The sequence below is a fragment of the Sander vitreus genome, chromosome 23 (genome assembly GCF_031162955.1).
Source record: "Sander vitreus isolate 19-12246 chromosome 23, sanVit1, whole genome shotgun sequence".
Classification (NCBI taxonomy): domain Eukaryota; kingdom Metazoa; phylum Chordata; class Actinopteri; order Perciformes; family Percidae; genus Sander; species Sander vitreus.
Window position 1 is genome coordinate 8,283,400 of NC_135877.1, and position 18,811 is coordinate 8,302,210.

The 18,811-nt window shown below is 40.7% G+C and overlaps 1 protein-coding gene across 3 annotated transcripts in view; it reads left to right on the forward strand.

The window, feature by feature from the left end:
• tbc1d22a (TBC1 domain family, member 22a) overlaps positions 1–18,811 on the forward strand; it is a 123,799-nt gene that overhangs the window by 14,972 nt on the left and 90,016 nt on the right. For all 3 annotated transcript variants that reach the window (XM_078281450.1, XM_078281453.1, XM_078281452.1), the window contains exons 6-7: positions 6,755–6,825; positions 16,837–16,965. In XM_078281450.1, the coding sequence (XP_078137576.1) occupies positions 6,755–6,825; positions 16,837–16,965 (200 nt within the window). The remainder of the gene's footprint in view (positions 1–6,754; positions 6,826–16,836; positions 16,966–18,811) is intronic.

Here is an 18,811-nt window from a genome sequence, read left to right on the forward strand (position 1 = left end):
ACACACACACACACACACACACAGTCTCACACACACAGTCACACCTGTACACTCATCTATGGTCAGTGTCCTCTCCCAGCCATCTGGGCCATCCATCAGGCCTCCTGAGCAGGTATAATCCAGGGGGGAGTATATTTTTACAAGAGTCCCATTAGTTTACGAGCCGTCTGCTCCCTGGCGCCATCACTTTGTCCTCTAGATGAGTTAGAGCGTTCAGGACTCTCTCACAGCATTCAAGGTCTATAGGAGGGGAGCTTAACTTTTTAATACACTGCATGATACATGTGTCTGTTCTGATTATATTGTTTTTCTGACCTCACTGGCAAAATAGCTTCCTATGACACTGGGACAGCGCCTGCAACAGGGGAAGAATGAATGGCATTTACCTACATTTTACCATAGCAATAGCTGTTCATGGGTATCACACAGGTGCTTTGGATGATTACTGGACACGTGAGTGTTTGGGCTTTTGCATTTTCCGGTGAATCATATACATCTTATTGCTGTATTTAAAGCAAGAGAGAAAGAAACTGAATTGAAAAAAAAAAAAAAAAAAAGTTGTTGTGCTTTAGACTGCAGTATATGTGCTGCAGTCTTGTTTTTGGTTTTGCTGAGGTAGCTCCTGCTACAAACCCCAGTTTTGGCAGGTGTGTGTGGTATTCACGTGCGTGCGTGTTGCCGAGAACCTTGTGGTGTTTTGGCCCAGTGGTCGCGCTCCGTCTGAATGATGCCTGAATAGTGCATGGCTCCGGCCCGCCAACCAGCTTTCCCCCTACTCCCATCAGCTCCCTGCTCAGCCAGCACTGACTGACAGCGCTTCTCGCTGTCTTCTATTCTTTTTACTGGCCTTCATACAGAGCCATGCACACTGGCAGGTAGACTGACTGACAGGCAAGTAGACAGACAGACAGACAGACAGACAGACATGGAAGAGGTGCAGTTACACACCCTATCACATACACACTTACAATCACCTATGCGCGCGCACACACACACACACACACACACACACACACACACACACACACACACACACACATATATACACACACACACACACACTCTCTCACTCTCTCTCTCTCTCTCTCTCTCTCTCTCTCTCTCTCTCTCTCTCTCTCTCTCTTACTCCATTTGATTTTTTTTCCTAACAGAACCGCCTCATATCGCTCGGTTGCTTATAGTAAGAACCCTCACTCGGCCAGTTAAGCTACTCAAGCTCAATTGTTTCAGTCCACTCAGGAAGCAAACCGTCCTTTTATGAATGCATGAATGATTCTAGTGGTGGCACTTGACTGTATATCCACATCCTTGTCCATAATAGAGCTGAGAGGATTAGTCAATTTATCGTTGTTCAACCGAAAGTTACCCAGCAACTATTCTGATGATCGTCAAACATTCACTGCTTCCAGCTTCTCAAATTTAAGGATCTAAAACGTAAACACCTGCTCTGTCCTGCTGTTGTTATAGACATGTCTGAACTTGCCCCGAATAGGTGGACTCACCCATGGAGTCAGCCATTTTTACGTTATTCAAATTTTAAAGTATTCTTACCTCTGGAACAGAAGTCCCCTGCTTTTGAAAACTTCTTATGTAGTCAAATTGAAAAGAAACAGTCCTGTGACCCACATGTAAGTGGTTCAAATCCCCAGTGCAGGCTGGGAGAATCTGGGCCAGAGAGGTGAATAACACCCATTATCTCATATAAGTTGAAATACAAACGAGATATAAGATATAAAAGATATTAGTTATATTTTGCCCTCCGAATGTTTGAAGAGTCATTGAGCATTCATTACCTCTGAGGGTCCCACATCCGAGCAGCTGTTGTTGGGTGTTCAACAGAAGGTACTTGGTGTCCTAATCACCCCCTGTGGTCCCCAGCTAAACTCCAGCCAAGACAGACTGCACCCCTGTAAGTTCATGCATAATGGAATACAGTAGACACACAGAGGAAGGACTAGCAGCAGATGCCCTTGAGTTGCACATTGCTGATGTTACAGGTGTTTTTCATGCCAACGAGGGATATAGCTTCCTCTAGGGTTAAGGCCATCTCTCCCGACCAATCCCCTGAGGTCTGTGCCTGCCAGCATGACAAACACCCACAATACTGATCACACTAATTCCAAAGCATGTAAATAATAACGTGATATTTTATTGGTCCCACAAGGGAAATTTTGTCTTCACTTGCCCCTGCTTGCAATTTTATATGTATACTTTGAAATAATTGCCTGTGGGGTGAATTGACGGTAAATTTAGTTTTTGCTTTAATGAGTTGCCTCTACATTGTTCCTGTAGAGACCTGTTAAAGGAATGTCTTTACGGTTTCTATTAGTAGTTTTTAGTTGTACAGATGACTATGTATAGAGGGGAGTGACAAATTTGTCAGCTAGAAAAAGCTTTTTTGCATTGTTAACTTTGTTCACTGAAACTGACGGGGGACAGCTAGCCCCTCATCGCCTCCGGGACAGTTGCAGATACGCACCCACATTGTGACAAGTGCCCGCTGAGCAAAAACAACAGATTCATTTTCGAAATGTCATGAAATGCCTTTAATTTATTCCAGTGCAGCTAGGGCTTGGCTGTCTCATTCATAATGCACAAGAAATGCCCTACAGAGTCAGATATGCTTTTTGAGAGATGAGCTAGCCTTACACTAATGAAACGACATCTGCAATTTAGCCTGTACGCCAACTATGCCTACGTTGCCCTCTCTGTCTCTGCCCACTGTGGGGAATAGTGTGTATTTGCATTAGAATAAAGCATTTACCACAGAGTCTGTTTCACATATGGATTATGGATTACATCTTTTCTTATGCAGTTCTCCTCTCAAAGCAGCGTTTCAGCCCAGGACTAATTAAAATGTGTGAAATTGGAAGAATATGATGAAAAAATATTTCCTAGTTGAATTTGTCAAGTACTGTCCCAGTGCAGTGCATTGGGGTAACTAATTTGGATTCTGCAGTGGTCCATCTCTCTGCTGGAGAATGTGTTTGGAAGACAGCGATTTTTAGAAGTAGAGGCTGTGTGTGTGCTTTTCTGTCTATGATGTATGGGTCTAACTGGCACATCTGCTTGTACTGCTGGCCACATGGTGTCAAGTAAATATTTGCCCCTTGCTCTTTCTGCACACTTCTACCCACACCCACCATGCCTCTTCAGTGCACCCATTCCTTCTACAAGCCTTTCCTGTAATACAAAGTGTTGAACCAAAGGGGACGGGGCTTTCTGGAGATCACTGCAGCATCAGGATGTAAAGACTAGCTAACTTGTGCCTCACGTCCTTTCACCCCTCCTCTCTATAACCCCCTATGGTGAGATTAATGCCAGGTGAGGGAAATATAACATAGTTTAATTAAGCCCGAGCCCACAAGATTCATGGACTCATTTCTTTGTCTGACAGTGCAAATGAAGGTTCAAAAGGTGCAAGGCAAGAGGAGAGACACCCTTGACTAGCTGTTAGGAGAGTAATGAATGTAGAGGTGCACGCAGGATAATAATTTCACCCTTAAAGGCTTGGACTTTGTTGCAAGTGCCTCCTGCACAACTTTACTGCGGCTGTCCCACTCTACATGTGTAAAAGGTAGACGTTATTGCGAACATTCAGACATCCAAACATACACAGGTACTGGCGGCGTAGATCCAAAGATATAAAAATTAATCTGGCAGTACTGTAAAAGGTAGCTATAAAAGTTAATGCAAATGTAATAAAGTTGATGCACATGTGCTTTGACATGCAGTAGCCTGCAAAAAATGAATGTACTATAACCAACCACGCTTCGCCTGGAAACGATTTCAGCGCAGAGACAGGACCACAGTGCCAATCAATCTTGCATCATCAATATTGTATTTTACCATGTCACTAACAATAGGTATTGCTTGATAAAGCGTTGTCCATGATAAAACAAAAATGATTTGTTAAAGGAGTGTTCCAATCAATTAAGCACTGACCTCCTATAACATTGTCAGATGTTATGGAAAGTTTTAAAAATGATCAAAAACGATGCAACAGAACCAGAGATATTGTCTTTTTTAGAATTCGATGCATTCTTCCTTGTCAAAACCTGTTGCATACATTACCCACAATTCAACTCCAAACGCTGGCTAATGTAGCCTCGAGCCGCTAGTCTCAAGCAGAGATAAGGATCGGTCTACAGAGGTCTGGTACATGTTGGCTCACTGCTTTCAAAATCCACTCCCCCAGATTTTTTTTGCATTTTTAAACAGGCAATTTCACACAGCTCCCTCTTGAGCCACAACAGGTGTATGTGTATATATATGTGTGTGTGTGTGTGTATGTATGTATATATATATATATTTCAAATGCAGTAATACTCCCTAAGGCCTGTTAGTATACTGTGCTGTGTAAAATTGGTGGAGTTCCCCCTTTAGTGCCTCTTAGTGGCAGTCTCAGAAAACTGGCAAATTGAATTTACAAGCACAGTGCTAAATACGCCTGAAAGCTACAGATTTGGGGAGAGGCAAAACCAGTTTTTCCTATGTCTGTAGTTGGTAGCAATTTGCACACACTTTCACACATTGCCTTCCACTTGTTTTAGTCTCATGCAGGGAGGAAGGAAAGGAGCAAAGAGACACATAGATAATCGGTAGGAAACCTGCAGCACCTTTGCTTTGCAACTTTTATGGTCTGTGTCATGTCTGAGAGAGTTTTTTTTTCCATCTATGTTTTTAAAAGCGACTTGCTGCTGCACAGGTAATCAAAGCCTTTCCCATACTGTGGGGCTCTGACTCCCTCCGAACCAACAGAGCAGTGCTTTGCACTAGATCACTGTATTGAATTTCTATATAATTAAAGCCAATGGGGACAAGGTAAGGGAGAAATCTTAAGTGGAAGATGCACAGGAACTATAGTGAATAAATAGCTTCTCCCATCAGCTGAACAAGCTCTAATGCGTTTCACTCAATTTAGCCAATGGACTTAGCCCATTGCTGTTTAGCTGATTGCTATTTCCTTTTCTGCTATCTGTCTCTGACTCTCCATTGCATTTGCCTTGAAGAACAGGCAAGGCAGAGTCATTTGGCAGCCCTAATCAATATCGTTCACTCTGTGCAAAGGGCTTATCAATTTCCAGCCTGTGCCTTGAAGAAGAGTCGAGGAAGAATTTGGCTTATTCATTAAGTACAGTTGTTTCTTTTCTTTTTTTTACTCAGAAAAGTATATTAAGGCAGTGCCATTTCATTTGCACGGAAATTAATTTCCCCTTCACTCTTGGAATGCAGGTAAAACAGGGGCAACGCAATTACAAGTGAAGAGATTTCCATTGCATTTTATGTTTGCCTCGGTTTGGCGGTGGCAACTCGTCTTGCTGAATGCTAATAGGGGGTTTGCGAGGCCCGGGCAGAGGGAGACCTGTCTGTGAATAATGGATGAGTTCATGTTTGCAAGAACTCACCCAGGAACATTTTGCTTCTTAAGCATCATATATCTTAAATATCCTAAGCTTCCTGGTGGACAAGGTCACTCAGTGATTTCACTTCCCTCTAGGAACAGTTATTTGGGTGAAGAATATACTGTATGTTGTGACAAAAATGTGTTGTGTATTTTCCAAAAAGAATTGGCTATAGCACAAAAGAAGGTAGATTGGTAAATAAAGTTTGTTTTAATGAACAGGGTGGAGACATCATGGCATGAGGAAGGTCAAAAAATGTTACAGAAGCACTGCTGCAAACAATAGCTTAAGCTCTATTTATTAACATGGTCTCTTTTTGTTGCAGGGCAAATTATATCCTACACCTTTATTGTAGTCTAGTTATTATGTTCAATTCACTAAAAATAGGATGAAATGGAAGACACATGTTGCTTAATACCATTCACTGATGATCCACCCACCCATCCTCTCTTACTGTCAGTGTATGTGTTAGAGAGAGACGGATATGGGTTAGATGTCTGTGTAACACCTAATATTAAGCCATATTTTCTGGGTCTTCATGGACCCAAAGGGAACTACTCTGCCAATTTCAAAGTTCAATTTGAACCTCTCCATCAGATTTATTTTACATTATAGCCTGCCGGATCTCCCAACCGGCCTGGAGAAAATCTAGTTAATAATCCACTTCTAACCCATCAGATGATTTCAGTGAAGTAAAAGAGACCGGGTGGGAAGTTTGGACAGTGAGGACATAGTTGGTTGGCTAGTTGATTGATTGAATGATGGTTGGCTAGTTGATTGATTGAATGATGTCCAAGAATGACTTACTAATCCATCAATACATCAATTTTGTGTCGTGGGAAATGGATTCCTTTTTATCACAGTAAGGCTATATTTGTTAGCATACACCGTAAATACACTTTGATATTTTTGGTTCTTAAGAATTTTTTTTTCAGGAGAAACAATAGTGGTGAAACATCAGATGTTGTTTTTTTTTTTTTTAACATCCATCTCAATATCTCTTTGGCTGTTTATTGCATAATTCTGTATCTGTGTTTAGAAAGGTTCAAATCAAGGAAGGGAAATAGAGCTCGACTGATGATTGAATTTTGAGGCTTAAAGCTAATGTCAATATTTGAGATTAACATTCCAAATTTTCTGCACAACTTAATGCAGTCCGGTGCTGGTGTGAGTCCAGGTCAATGAGAGAATAATAATGTTGGTGATAACGTACAGTGATATTGGCTGATAATAGCGGCCTGCCATTTATCAGTCGAGATGAGAGGGAGATCAAAGTCTTTGTGTGGAAAAAAAAAAAATCTCTGTGAAGAATCTAAAATGGACCCTCTGGAATTTGTGTTGTTTTACAGAGGAGCTACGGAAACTCAGCTGGTCTGGAATCCCGCGTCAGGTCCGACCGATAACGTGGAAGCTCCTTTCGGTAAGTTTTATATACAGCTTACACACTCACACACATGCTGCACATATGTAATGTACATTAAGGCATCAGCACACCCTTTGAAACGAACACTAATTTGTGTAAAACTTAGAAAACACTTATTTACACACACAGAAACACACTCAAAGACAAAAACCTACATAACCTCATACTTAAACCCGCGAGTGAAAACACGGTTTCATCAAATGCACGCGTAGGCACATACACACACTTGCACGCACACAGATAATATTGCACAAATAATAAACACATTACAGAGGATCTTAGGCACACACGCACACTAATGCACAAAAAGTCGCTCTCATTTTCTCTCTCTAAACCCCTCCCTTTTTTGATTTATGAAGACTGGTAACAGTCCTGCTTTTTTCAGACTTCAATAGGGAAAATTAATTGCGAGGCACAAATAATTTATTCATCAGACACGCAGTGTGTTTACTCATTAAGCCATTGTTGTGGTGCAAAGCTCCTAGTCTGCAGAGAGAAGACTGGCTTTTTGAACACCATGACTCTCCCATTAATTACCGCACAATAGCTAATGTGCTGCAGAAAAGATGTCATTAAAGGTGTGTGTGTGTGTGCATGCGATTTTTGGTGGTGGGAGGTTACTGACTGGGTGCTTTAACCGTTAACGGCTGCTTTGTTTGGTACTGTACTGAAGTGAGGGCTCTTAACGCCGTATGAAGTTGCAAAGCATTGGCTGCAGTGTAGGCAGCCAGGTACTGGGAATGAGAGGGGCACTTCAGCACTCCAGCTGACAATTTGTGTGTGTATCTGGGTGATTTAGTTAATGTACCATAGATAACACCCCATTAATGGTTAGTTAGAGGTTGTGTTCGAATGTGAATGTTTGTGAGTATATACGTTATGTGTGCATGTGTGGGTAGTGTGTGTTCATACGCTGCAGTAAATATTGGGCTTGCAAAGCGCAGCTACCCTGCGGCCTGTATAAATGATGGTTTTAACGCCTGAAGGAGGAACCAAGGGACAAAACCACATTCAAAAATAATAGTTCAGAAAACAAAAAAGGAAGAAATGAGAGGGGGGGGGGGGGTGTTGGGGTTGTAGGATTACGAGCAATAGCTAGTTGGATTTTGGAACTTTGGAGAGAGCTAGGCTAGTTCTTTCCCCATGCTTACCATCTCTAGCTCCATATTTACCCCATAGACATGAGAGTGGTATCGATCTTCTCATCTAACCCTTGGAAAGTGTATTTGCCAAAATGTCCACCAAATTCTTTAAAGTCATACTTCACCCAACATATTTAAGTATAAAATATTCACTCTCTTCAGGATTCAAAGGTGGATGTAAAAAGGTAGTTCTTTTGTCTTTATAGAGAAATCAGATGTGGTCTTGAATTCTTTGGAGGGTTCCAAGCCTCTCCGGCTGTAGTCTACTCATCTGTTGTCTCTTCTTTAAACTATGAAGCCTCCAAGCCCTGCAGCTTCTTAAGAGCCAGTTTATTTCCTCAGTTCAGGGCACAATCTTAATATTTGAATAGTTTAAATTGACGACGTTCCACTTCCGGGATTGTTCAAGTGCCGCCGGAAATTCCGCTGGATGTCCCTCTTTTTAGGCTGGATGTCCAACACCTTCTGTTTTCTTTGTGTTGGCATTTTAAATTCCGATCCATTTATGAGGACTATGGTTAACTGCTCCTCAGATCTCTGCAGGGTAAATCCAGACAGCTAGCTAGACTATCTGTCAAATCTGAGTTTTCTGTTGCACGACCAAAACATCCTTTGAATAATCACGTTCCACCAAAACACGTTCCTTCACGAGGCTGTTTTGCAAAGGCACCGTCATTGTGTCTGGGGCTCAGCGCCACCCAAGACGATTGTGATTGGTTTAAAGAAATGCCAATAAACCAGAGCTCGTTTTTCTTCCATCCCGGAATGCTGTGTAGATTAGCCAGACCCTCCTCCACAGTGCCGTGGAGGAAGGTCTGGCAATGCGAGACTAATAGTTGAATGACAACTTCCAACTTGTTAAAAACCAAGCCGGTGCTTTGCTATCCAACACGATCACCACGAGCCGAGATACAGTGGCACTCACAAGTTTATGAACCCATGCTAAAGTTGACTAAAAAGATGAATAAAAAAAAATCATCTTTTGTAAATTGATCTTAATGCCTTAATTAAAAAAATTAGGAAAACTCCAGCCTTTTACAGACACCAATTTTCTTTGTGAATGAATAATGTATCGTAAATAAATAAATGTTCTTCCTTAAAATACAGGGGGCATAAGTGAGTACACCCCTATGTTAAATTCCCATAGAGGCAGGCAGATCTTTATTTTTAAAGGCCCGTTATTTCATGGATCCAGGATACTATGCATCCTGATAAAGTTCCCTTGGCCTTTGGAATTAAAATAGCCCCACATCATCACATACCCTTCACCATACCTAGAGACTGGCATGGTTTTATTTCAGTCAGCCTAATAGCTGGTTTGATTTGCATTGAGAGATGATTTTATGGAAAGTACACCATACCAATCTCTAGGTATGGTGAAGGGTATGTGATGATGTGGGGCTATTTTAATTCCACGATACATTATTCATTCACAAAGAAAATTGGTGTCCTTAAAGGTTGGTTAAATTCCTCATTTTTTTAATTAAGGCATTAAGATAATTTTCCAAAAGATGATTTTTTTTTATTCCTCTTTTTAGTCAACTTTAGCATGGGTTCATAAACTTATGAGTGCCACTGTATATATAATATTTCAGTTTTTCATGGACATGGACCCGTTGGGCATGATTTTAAGAATTTATGCAGTTTAATGGAATACAACTCAAATCTTCATTGAAGACGTGTATGTCCAGATGACTTTGATAAATATATAGGGGGCGTTTTGACCGTGCAAACTTCAGATCCATATCTGAAGTTATCTCAGCCCTACCTGGCAAGGTTTTCAACACATTTCCAGGGCCTCATGCAGCGTGAATTATCCCAGGGTTAAATCCATGGTTTGGATTCAAGCGAAAAGTGGGCACAGTGTCAAAAGCAATCATCATCTTCTGAAGTGTCATAACACTTGACTGCCTTTTCTGTCCCGTCTATGGTGTGATCCAGTGGAGAAATAGATAGGAGGGATCAGGCTCGAAAAATCTATTCTCTGTCTGGAAAGCACGCAGACACATACACACACATTCAGACTCACAGCCCACGCTTGCATTCCATAAACTTGGCAGAGGCACCTAATAAAACTTCACTCCAGTGGTGTCCCTTGTGCCCTTCTCCTGCTCACCAGCGTGCAACAACTTATTTGATTTTTTTTCTCCCCTCCAGCAAGCATGCTTGAGCCATGCTCTTCTTTACCTGACAAAGACGAGAAACAAAGTTTCCCCACTCCGGTTTGAGCTCGGAAATGTTCCCCTAATGGCCTGCATTTACCACCACATCACAGAAATCGTCTCCACTGTTATTAGCCTGTGTGGAAATTTAAAAAGCAGGAGAAAAAAAAAAAATCTCCAACAAGGCTGAGAGGGAGAGAGCAATATTTAGCTTGACTGGATAGCTCTCTCTACCTCCTTTCACTGTTTGAGCAAGAGGCTCCAGGTTGCCCCCGGCTTCAGAAACACATCCGGCTGAACTTTCTAATATTTCAGAAATAATACCGTCTTATTTAAAAAAAAATTTAAAGAGCACTTTGTGTCCGAGCCTGAAGGAGAAAGGAGAAATTAAATGGCTTTTCTGCTTCGTGAAAGAATGTCAGCCTGTGGCAATATGTGCATTTGCTAATGGAGTGTGGAGTTAAATGTGAAGTGGTGGGAGAGGAGAAAACTAACTGGCTGTGGAAATATTGATAACACTAAAGGGTTATATGAGATGTATCAGGGAGCAGCGTCAGCTGGGACATATTTAGACATTATTATGTTCAACTGTTACCTTACAACAATACACATAATTATATCGCCTGAGAGAAAAGAGCACTGATTTTTTCATACGAGGCAGACATGTGATCAACCTCTCTCAGTATGCACACTCTTTAGAGGCATCTCACACCTCGGCTAGAACATTTAGTTCCTTTTCTATTTGGATACTTCAACCTTAATTCACGAGAAGTGCCGATCCATTGTCACCTCTCAAAATGAACTACTAAGACCTGAGCAAAGTGCTTTTTCTAAACAGATCACAGGAATCACCAAGAATTGAAAGATGTTGCTGTTGTGTTTGTATATCTTTACTTTGTATATATGTGGGGAAATGCAAACTCTGCATTTGGCCTACTATGTCTGGGTCATGGGATGGGTCATCCCCAAAAGAAATGAGTGTGACAAGCAGCACTGCTGACTGTGTAGTATCTGTTCCTTCTCTGCATTATAAAGGAGGAACTTACTTATTGACTAAGTAAGGGGAAGTCATTTCTATGAATATGGCATAAAAAACACAAGCGATTAAAGTCGGATCAGTAAAGCAGTGAAGCCCTGGTGATGTATGGTTGGAAAATATGCATTGTGTTGAGTATCGGAGAAAGCCTTTTTGTTTTTAAATAGATAAAAAAATAAAGTTCTGTTTCATGCAAGATAAAGATGTAAATGTGAATTTAGGGTGTAAAATAGCGAATGGCGTCCATGGCACAAGCTTTGCCAGACCACCATTTTCAGCTCACTCAATATGGTTTTATATAAGTTTGGAGCCGCTCTGACATCATCCCGAACCCTTCTACAGTATACGTGATTGGATGAGCGCACCTCTTACTTGGCTCTTATTGGTCATTTAGTTTGGAAAACCACAGATGCAGTCCATTGTCTTAATTTCTCCTAAACCTTACAGCAAGGTAGGTTTCTGAATACGTGTGAGGTTAAGAAAGAGGTCATGCAGTTGCAGAGGCATGCTTCATTTTATCTCTACAAGTTGTAGTCGAGAGGCGGTTAGTCCCGATGTGAAATTGATTCTCATGTTGATGTTTCCAAACTCAAACCATGTAGCGAAACTCAGCTCACCAGATGTCCAGATGACCAGAAGTGGGTACATAGAGACAAAGCCACAAAAGCATTTTTCGAAAGAAGTAAAGTTTTATTTTTTCCGACTTTTGCGTGCCTGTAGCGGGACAGTTTGTTTCCATTCTGCTTCCAGAATCATGTGTGCCTGCTAAGTAGAAATCCATTTAGATTGCGAGAAGACTAAAAAAACACCAACCAATTTCCTCTTAAATTCCCCAAATGGATTCCCCAAGCATATTTCCCCTGTTTTTACACAGAGATTAGTGAAGTGGAGGATCCATTAGAGGGATGGAAGGATCGAGGAGTAGATTGATGCAAGGAAGAATGAAGAGATGAGGTTTATGTACAGTAGACTGATTAACGGAGGCAGGAGGAAACATTGTGCTGCCACATTTTGAACCACTGGCAGGTCATGCATTTATGCTTCACTTTCTGTCTTCCATCGCTCCGTTAAAAAAAAAAAAAATCTCAACTCACCCTTTTTAACCAGTGGACCACAAGTGAAATGAAAATGTACTCAGTTTCAAGCATAAGTAAGTACACTTGGATCTTGGGCACTAAATGTACTTTTACTGTGAGACATACTCCGTTATATTCAGCTGCTGCGATAAGGACTGAGCCTTTATACATGGGGCGCACACTCTGGAGCTGGACACTGGAGCTACCAGGATGGCCCAATTCTCTATTGTCTTGTACTGACTGCATCCTTTTCCTTTTAACCAGTTATTCTTCAAACATGCACAATTATGTTAAACTTTTTCCAACGTTTTTGTTTACAGTAGGGCTGGGACGATATGCTTTTGTCCCGATTCGATTCTTTCACGATACATGGGTGCCGATTAATATTGCGATTTTAATTAATTGCGATTCTAGAAGTATTGCGATACGATACTATTGAATATTGTGATCAGTGAGTCTGACGTTTATTTAATTTGCAAAGAAGTACATTTATTTTTATGTATTTTCTGCAGTTTCTCCTTTCTGTCTGTTTTCCTGGAAACGGATATGATGTTGTCGCCATCAGCGGTACTGTATAAACACAAAATATTTAGGTGAATTATTGGTAAAAAAATATAGATTCTAGGGAAAAGAATCACGATATATACACGTGTGTGTGTGTGTGTGTTTGGGAGGGAGGGCCTATCGAGCAGTAATGCAGCTGCAGTGTGTGATTGACCTCTGCCAAGCTGTCCATTAACCTCCAACACACACATGCTCTCCTGTCCCTCATTTGGCTGAAAGCACATAACACTGGAGCCCACTGTTTTGTAGCTGGCCTGTTGTGGTTCGTTTTTTTGTGTGCGTGTACTCCTGTGTTTGCACATGGAGCAGTTTCAACACAATTTTTTTGGCAGAGAGCTGTATGTGAAAAGTCAGTGCTTAGCCTGATTTCTGCGGGCACAAATGCGACCGTCTGGCCAACTGGCAGCAGTCGGGTAGAGATGTGGATGAGTAAGGAGTCTGTCTCCTTCACAGTGTTTTGGTCGTGAAAAGATTTACATTGTTGTTTTTCAGGGTTAGTGACTGAAACCAACAGATAATGAGAAATCCATTGAATGATGTATGATGTAAGGCAGAAAAGATAGATGGGCTGTCAGGGAATGTGAAATGGGATTCGTGTGTTTATATGTCATAATGTTTACAAATGAGTGTGTGTGTGGAGCCATGTTTGAAGTATGCGTATTTTTCACAATTCATGAGTATGTGTTAGCCAAGTGTTTGTTTGTGTGTTAGCAAAGTTGTGTGCAACAAATAAGCCTCCAGGCTTCTCTAGGGGCTTTGAAAAAATGACGGAAAAAAACTTTTTGTTGCTGCTCTTATGGAGTTTCCTCTAGACAGTTGCCCAAAATTGATACTTTGTGTGTACATGTGTGATTGTTGATATGCTTGCACATTACCAAAAAGTGGCAGCCAGCTTCTAAAAACAACAAACAGCAGACTTACAACAAAGACAAAGATGCACATAGATAACAAACACACATTTAGTACACACACACACAGTCACTATCACCCTTTCAAGGATGTTGTGTTTTCCCGCCTGATGTGCAGGCTGTCTTTGTTGGTGCAGGTAGACAAGTTTTGTTTGATGGCGATTCCACTAAAGCCAATCCAAAACAGAGTTGCTCTCAGATCTGACTGAAGACTGAAGCGGCCAAGGCCAAAATTGAATACTTCACTTGCGCATACATATATAATGGTACCAAGCTCTTGCATATGCATGCATACTCTCGCCTAGGCGGCTTCTTGTAGATCACCAGCCAAATGCGTTCTCAGAAAAAGTTCTGACAAATACATGTAAGAGAGTGATGAAGAGAGCACTTGTCTACAGTACTACAACATCTGTCTGTTAAACGAATTCCAAGGAACTCTATGAAAGATTTGAGCATGGAGGTTTAGTCTTGACCTTTGGAGCTTTCAAGCACATCTCCAGGTCTTCTTTATCAAATAGCCTTGGCTCAAAAATCGTATTCCTTGTCCTTTTCAGCTAATGTAGGTGGCTCAGGTGTCATCACCCGAGTATGGCACTTCTCCACTGCAGGTCAGCATGGAAAAACTGTCAAGGGAATTCTTCTCAAATGGAAGAATACTTATATGTATATACTTCAAAAATACTTATAGCTACAAACATATAACAAAATGCTCTACATTCTTTAGAATAGTATTAATTTCAGGTAGGGCTGCAACTCACATCTATTTTCATTATCGACCAATCTGCTGATTATTTTCTCGATTAATCAGTTTGGTTAATAAAATATCAGAAAATGGTGAAAAATGCCCATTACAATTTCCCAGAGCCCAATGTGACATCTTCAAATGTCTCATTTTTTTCTGACCATCACTCCAAAACCCAGAAATATTCAATTTACTGTTATAAAAGACTAAAACAAAAAGAAAGTGTTCATATTTATTTTTTCAACTAATTCTTTCAGCTTTAATATCAGTAACACACACAACACTATGCATGTACATTAAGAAAAATATTGGTTCAGTGGCAGACATCAGAAGTTACTAACATTAGGCCGGCTTCACACTGGCTGCGTGGCGTGTCCGTTTTTATTTTGGCTCCCATGTTAACAGGTTAGAGCTTCCACACTGCCCTGCGTGACACGCACGTCTCGAAAACGTGTGCATGCTAGAAATAAGACCGACGCCTATTTTTCACGCGACACGCAAGCGTGTTGGAAGCATTTCCAGGCGAAATAGAATATGAAAAGATGTCATTTTGACACGAATACATTTAATTAATGACATTTTGATGTTTGAAAGTGTCTAGGTTTTGACATAAATGCAGATATAAATGTGTAGCCTATTTTGCCGTCAATACTGCCGACGTTGTCTTTGCTGTAATCAAATCAGTATATATTTATGTTTATGGGAAACATGTATGTGTACAGACAAGGCTAGCAGCAGCTGCAGTTAGCACGCAGCCAGTGTGTAGCCGGCGTTACATGCCATCAGTTTGTAAGGCACCACAAGACTCATTTTGTTAAAATTGGTTAAATAACCTCCCACCCTCTTTGTCTTGAATCATCATAATGTTGTGGAACTACTTATGAATTCTTAAAATTGTATAGTAACACATGCACGTAAGGCAATATAAAAACATGTAAGGACCTTTTGAGCTTTTGGAAGTTAAACAGCTACACAATCCAGCTTTTTATCGCAGGGACAAGTTTTTAGAGTGAACAGTCATGTTTGAATTCTGTTTTGAAGGCTTTAACTGCGTGAATATTTCAGAGCCCCTGGTCCCAGCTCTCGCTTTTAATAGACTTTAGATTTGTTGTTTAGTTTGGAGTTGACTTTCTCCTCATTGCATAAGTCTGACTGCACTAGGAGGATACACACTTACAAATAAATTCTCACATAAACTGTCTGACGCACGCACGCACGCACACAGACGCACACACACAGACAGAGAAAGGTAGCTCACCTAAGAGGCAGAACACATTTAGTCAAGCAGCAGAAAGTTTTCTCTGCAAAGTGAAGTGTGTCATTGACAGACTATGTAATCCCAGGTGGTTGGGTTTGGTTTGTGATTGAACTTGGCCAACAGACTCCCAAGCAAGTCCAGGTTTTAGAACAAGAGTTTGGAAATAAAGGCTCATTAAATAGTAAATACTGACAGACAAATAATTACGAGAGACACACAGCGTAAATGTCATGGAGTTTCAGACTCCGAGAAGTCGTTTGACTGAATAGCTACGAAGCTGAATTAATGAGTCCCATGTGGAACCCGCAAGTGTGTCTGTGAGCATGTGTCTCTGTGCATGCGTGTCAAAAATAGACAGGTATATTAGTTTGTTACCAGTTGCTTGCTAACATTTGTATGGGCATGTACTAGAATCAGTAAGGCTTTGTAAATGTTGATTGTACATTTTACACAATGTTACATTACATTTCAAATATTCATTCTATTGGTATTAAGTATAGTAATATAGTATAGTACTTAATATAAGTAATACAAATGAATGGTTTGTTGCAGATAATTAAATTTTAACTTACTTTTCATAGTTTCAAGATTGATGTTATTGCAGTTATAATGAGGTCAGATTTTAGGATTTTTGACATAATACATAATTTGCCATTTTGGGAAATGCGCTTATTTACTTTCTTGCTGAGAGTTAGATGAGAAGATCAATACCACATCAATATACACTCCTGATGCTTCTGTGAGTTAAATAGCTAACAGGAGATGGTTAGCTTAGCTTAAAGATTAGAACCAGGGGGAAACGGCTAGCCTGGCTCTGTCAAGGGTGACAGAATCCACCTGCCAGCAAAAGAACATCTTATTCTACTTCTATCTCGACTTCTGCGGTTTATGAATGCTGAATTTTTATTTATTTGCTTTGTATGTTTGTGTACAGCACTAGTTGTAGCACAGCCTTTGTGTCTGAATTGTGCTATATAAATAAATTGTCTTTCCTTGCCTTCCCAATCATTATTGTTTCCATCAACCTGAGCTACTGAGTATGAATTAAAGTGGAGTAATAACTATATTCACCATTTTATTAACTCTTTCCTACTTCTGTCCTTCTCTCACCCTCTCTTAGGGTTACCTACCAGCTAATGCAGAAAGAAGAGAGAGCGTCCTACAGAGAAAAAGACAAGAATATTTTGGCTTCATCCAGCAATACTATGACTCCCGCAATGACGAACACCATCAGGACACATACAGACAGGTATATGCATATGCGTACATTCCCGGGTCCTGTTTACTCATTCATTCATTTCTTTTACATGTGACTTATTTAACACCTGTCTGACAGGACAATCTACAGAAGGTTCCATTTTCAATTACAGGAACAACTTGTTGTCACTAATGTATTCCCTCAGCACAAACCCAGGACACATGGCTGTGTGTGTGTGTGTGTGTGTGTGTGTGAAAGTGTGTGTGTGTGAAAGTGTGTGTGTGTGAAAGTGTGTGTGTGTGTGTTTTGACAGGATTCGGCCATGCAGACAGGATTACTGGAACCAGTTCTATGCTTTTTTTCTCTCTGTCCTTTCCTCCCTCATGTACAGACTGATGTCGGTTTGTTTGCCTGTGTTGACATGGAGGGAGGGTGGTCGAGCTCTGTTCACAGAGTAGAGACAACCAGCCCCAAGCTTCAGAAAACTGCTTAAATGAACCCTTTTCTTTGGCTTTGAAAATAATATCTACTTTTACTCTCTATCTGTCTTTCTCTCCCCCCACATACTCTTTCATTTGAACACTCAACCACTTCCCATTCATTACAAGCCAATAAGAAACATCAAAGTTGGCAAAAACACACATTTCTCATATTTAGTCCAATTTCCCATTGATCTCTTCTGCACTGTTCCAGAAAGCTGGCATACTTTGTTTTGATGACTGACTGGATCGTGTCTTGATGCCTCCCTTTTCTGCCAAATTCTGCTTGTTCCAACACTGTTTTTGTTGAAGGACTGAGCCATGATGTTAAGTGAATTTTTTTCTGCGTGTGTGGTAGTGTATTTGCACACATGTCAGTGGGTTTGTATGTATTTTGGGTATTTTATGTTTAAGTGGCTGTAGATATATTAGCATGCATCACAAGTTCCTATGTGTTTTATGTTTGTCTATGTGTTTGCTCATATTAGGTGGTCCATCAGCAGTGTAGATCTCTCCATCTGTGTCCACAGTTGTGTCTGTCCATCTGTCTCGTTTATATATCGGTTTATGTTGTTGGTACCTTTCCCAAACAGCTTGTGTGTGTATGTGTTTATCCATATGCATATTGCTGTAGCCATTGTAGAAGTCCCAGCTTGCACTGCAAGCTTTTTGAAGTACTGCTGTGTATTTGTTCCATCCCAAGAGAAAGTGTTGAAAAGAATTCCATCTTTATTTTAGGCTATCATAACATGCGTATACACTGGAGTTCTGTGTTTAAAACAATTGCTCCTGTTAAGACTGCATCAAACTATTTCTCGCCACTAGGGGCAAAACTACTTAAGAAATACTCCCTAAACACATTTAAAGTAGCAGGGCTTTGTAATATAATGGGCTTCTGAAGGTACTGTGGCTACACTGGCAACCCACCTAAATCCTTCTCCTTGCCACCTGTCATATGAGTTTTTAGCTTGTGTTATTTTTGTTAGCTGGCAGTAGCTGCCTACAGTTTTATATGGGTAGTTAGAACCATATAGGAAAGCAAATCAAAGCAATGGAAAGAATGCTGTTAAAAGTTGCATAGAGGGTTGTTGATTCCCAGTGGGATGAGCGGTACAAGCATTAGAGTCATTCCAATAAGTATAATACCAGCTTAAATCCGACCAAAAGTAAACACAGAAATTAGCCACCTAATTACCTATTGTGGCTAACTGCATAGGTATCTACTTTTGTAAGAAGGGCCACAATCACGAGAATATGACCCAGGTTTAAAAATAGCCAAACTTTTCTTTATGTCTGAATGTGCCCCTATTCTGGGGTTTACCCATTCCTAGTCTCGCACTACCGGACCTATCTTCGTAGCACTAGGTCGCCATGGAGTATGGTCTGGCTACATTGCTTGTCTATCGGAGATTGGGGAA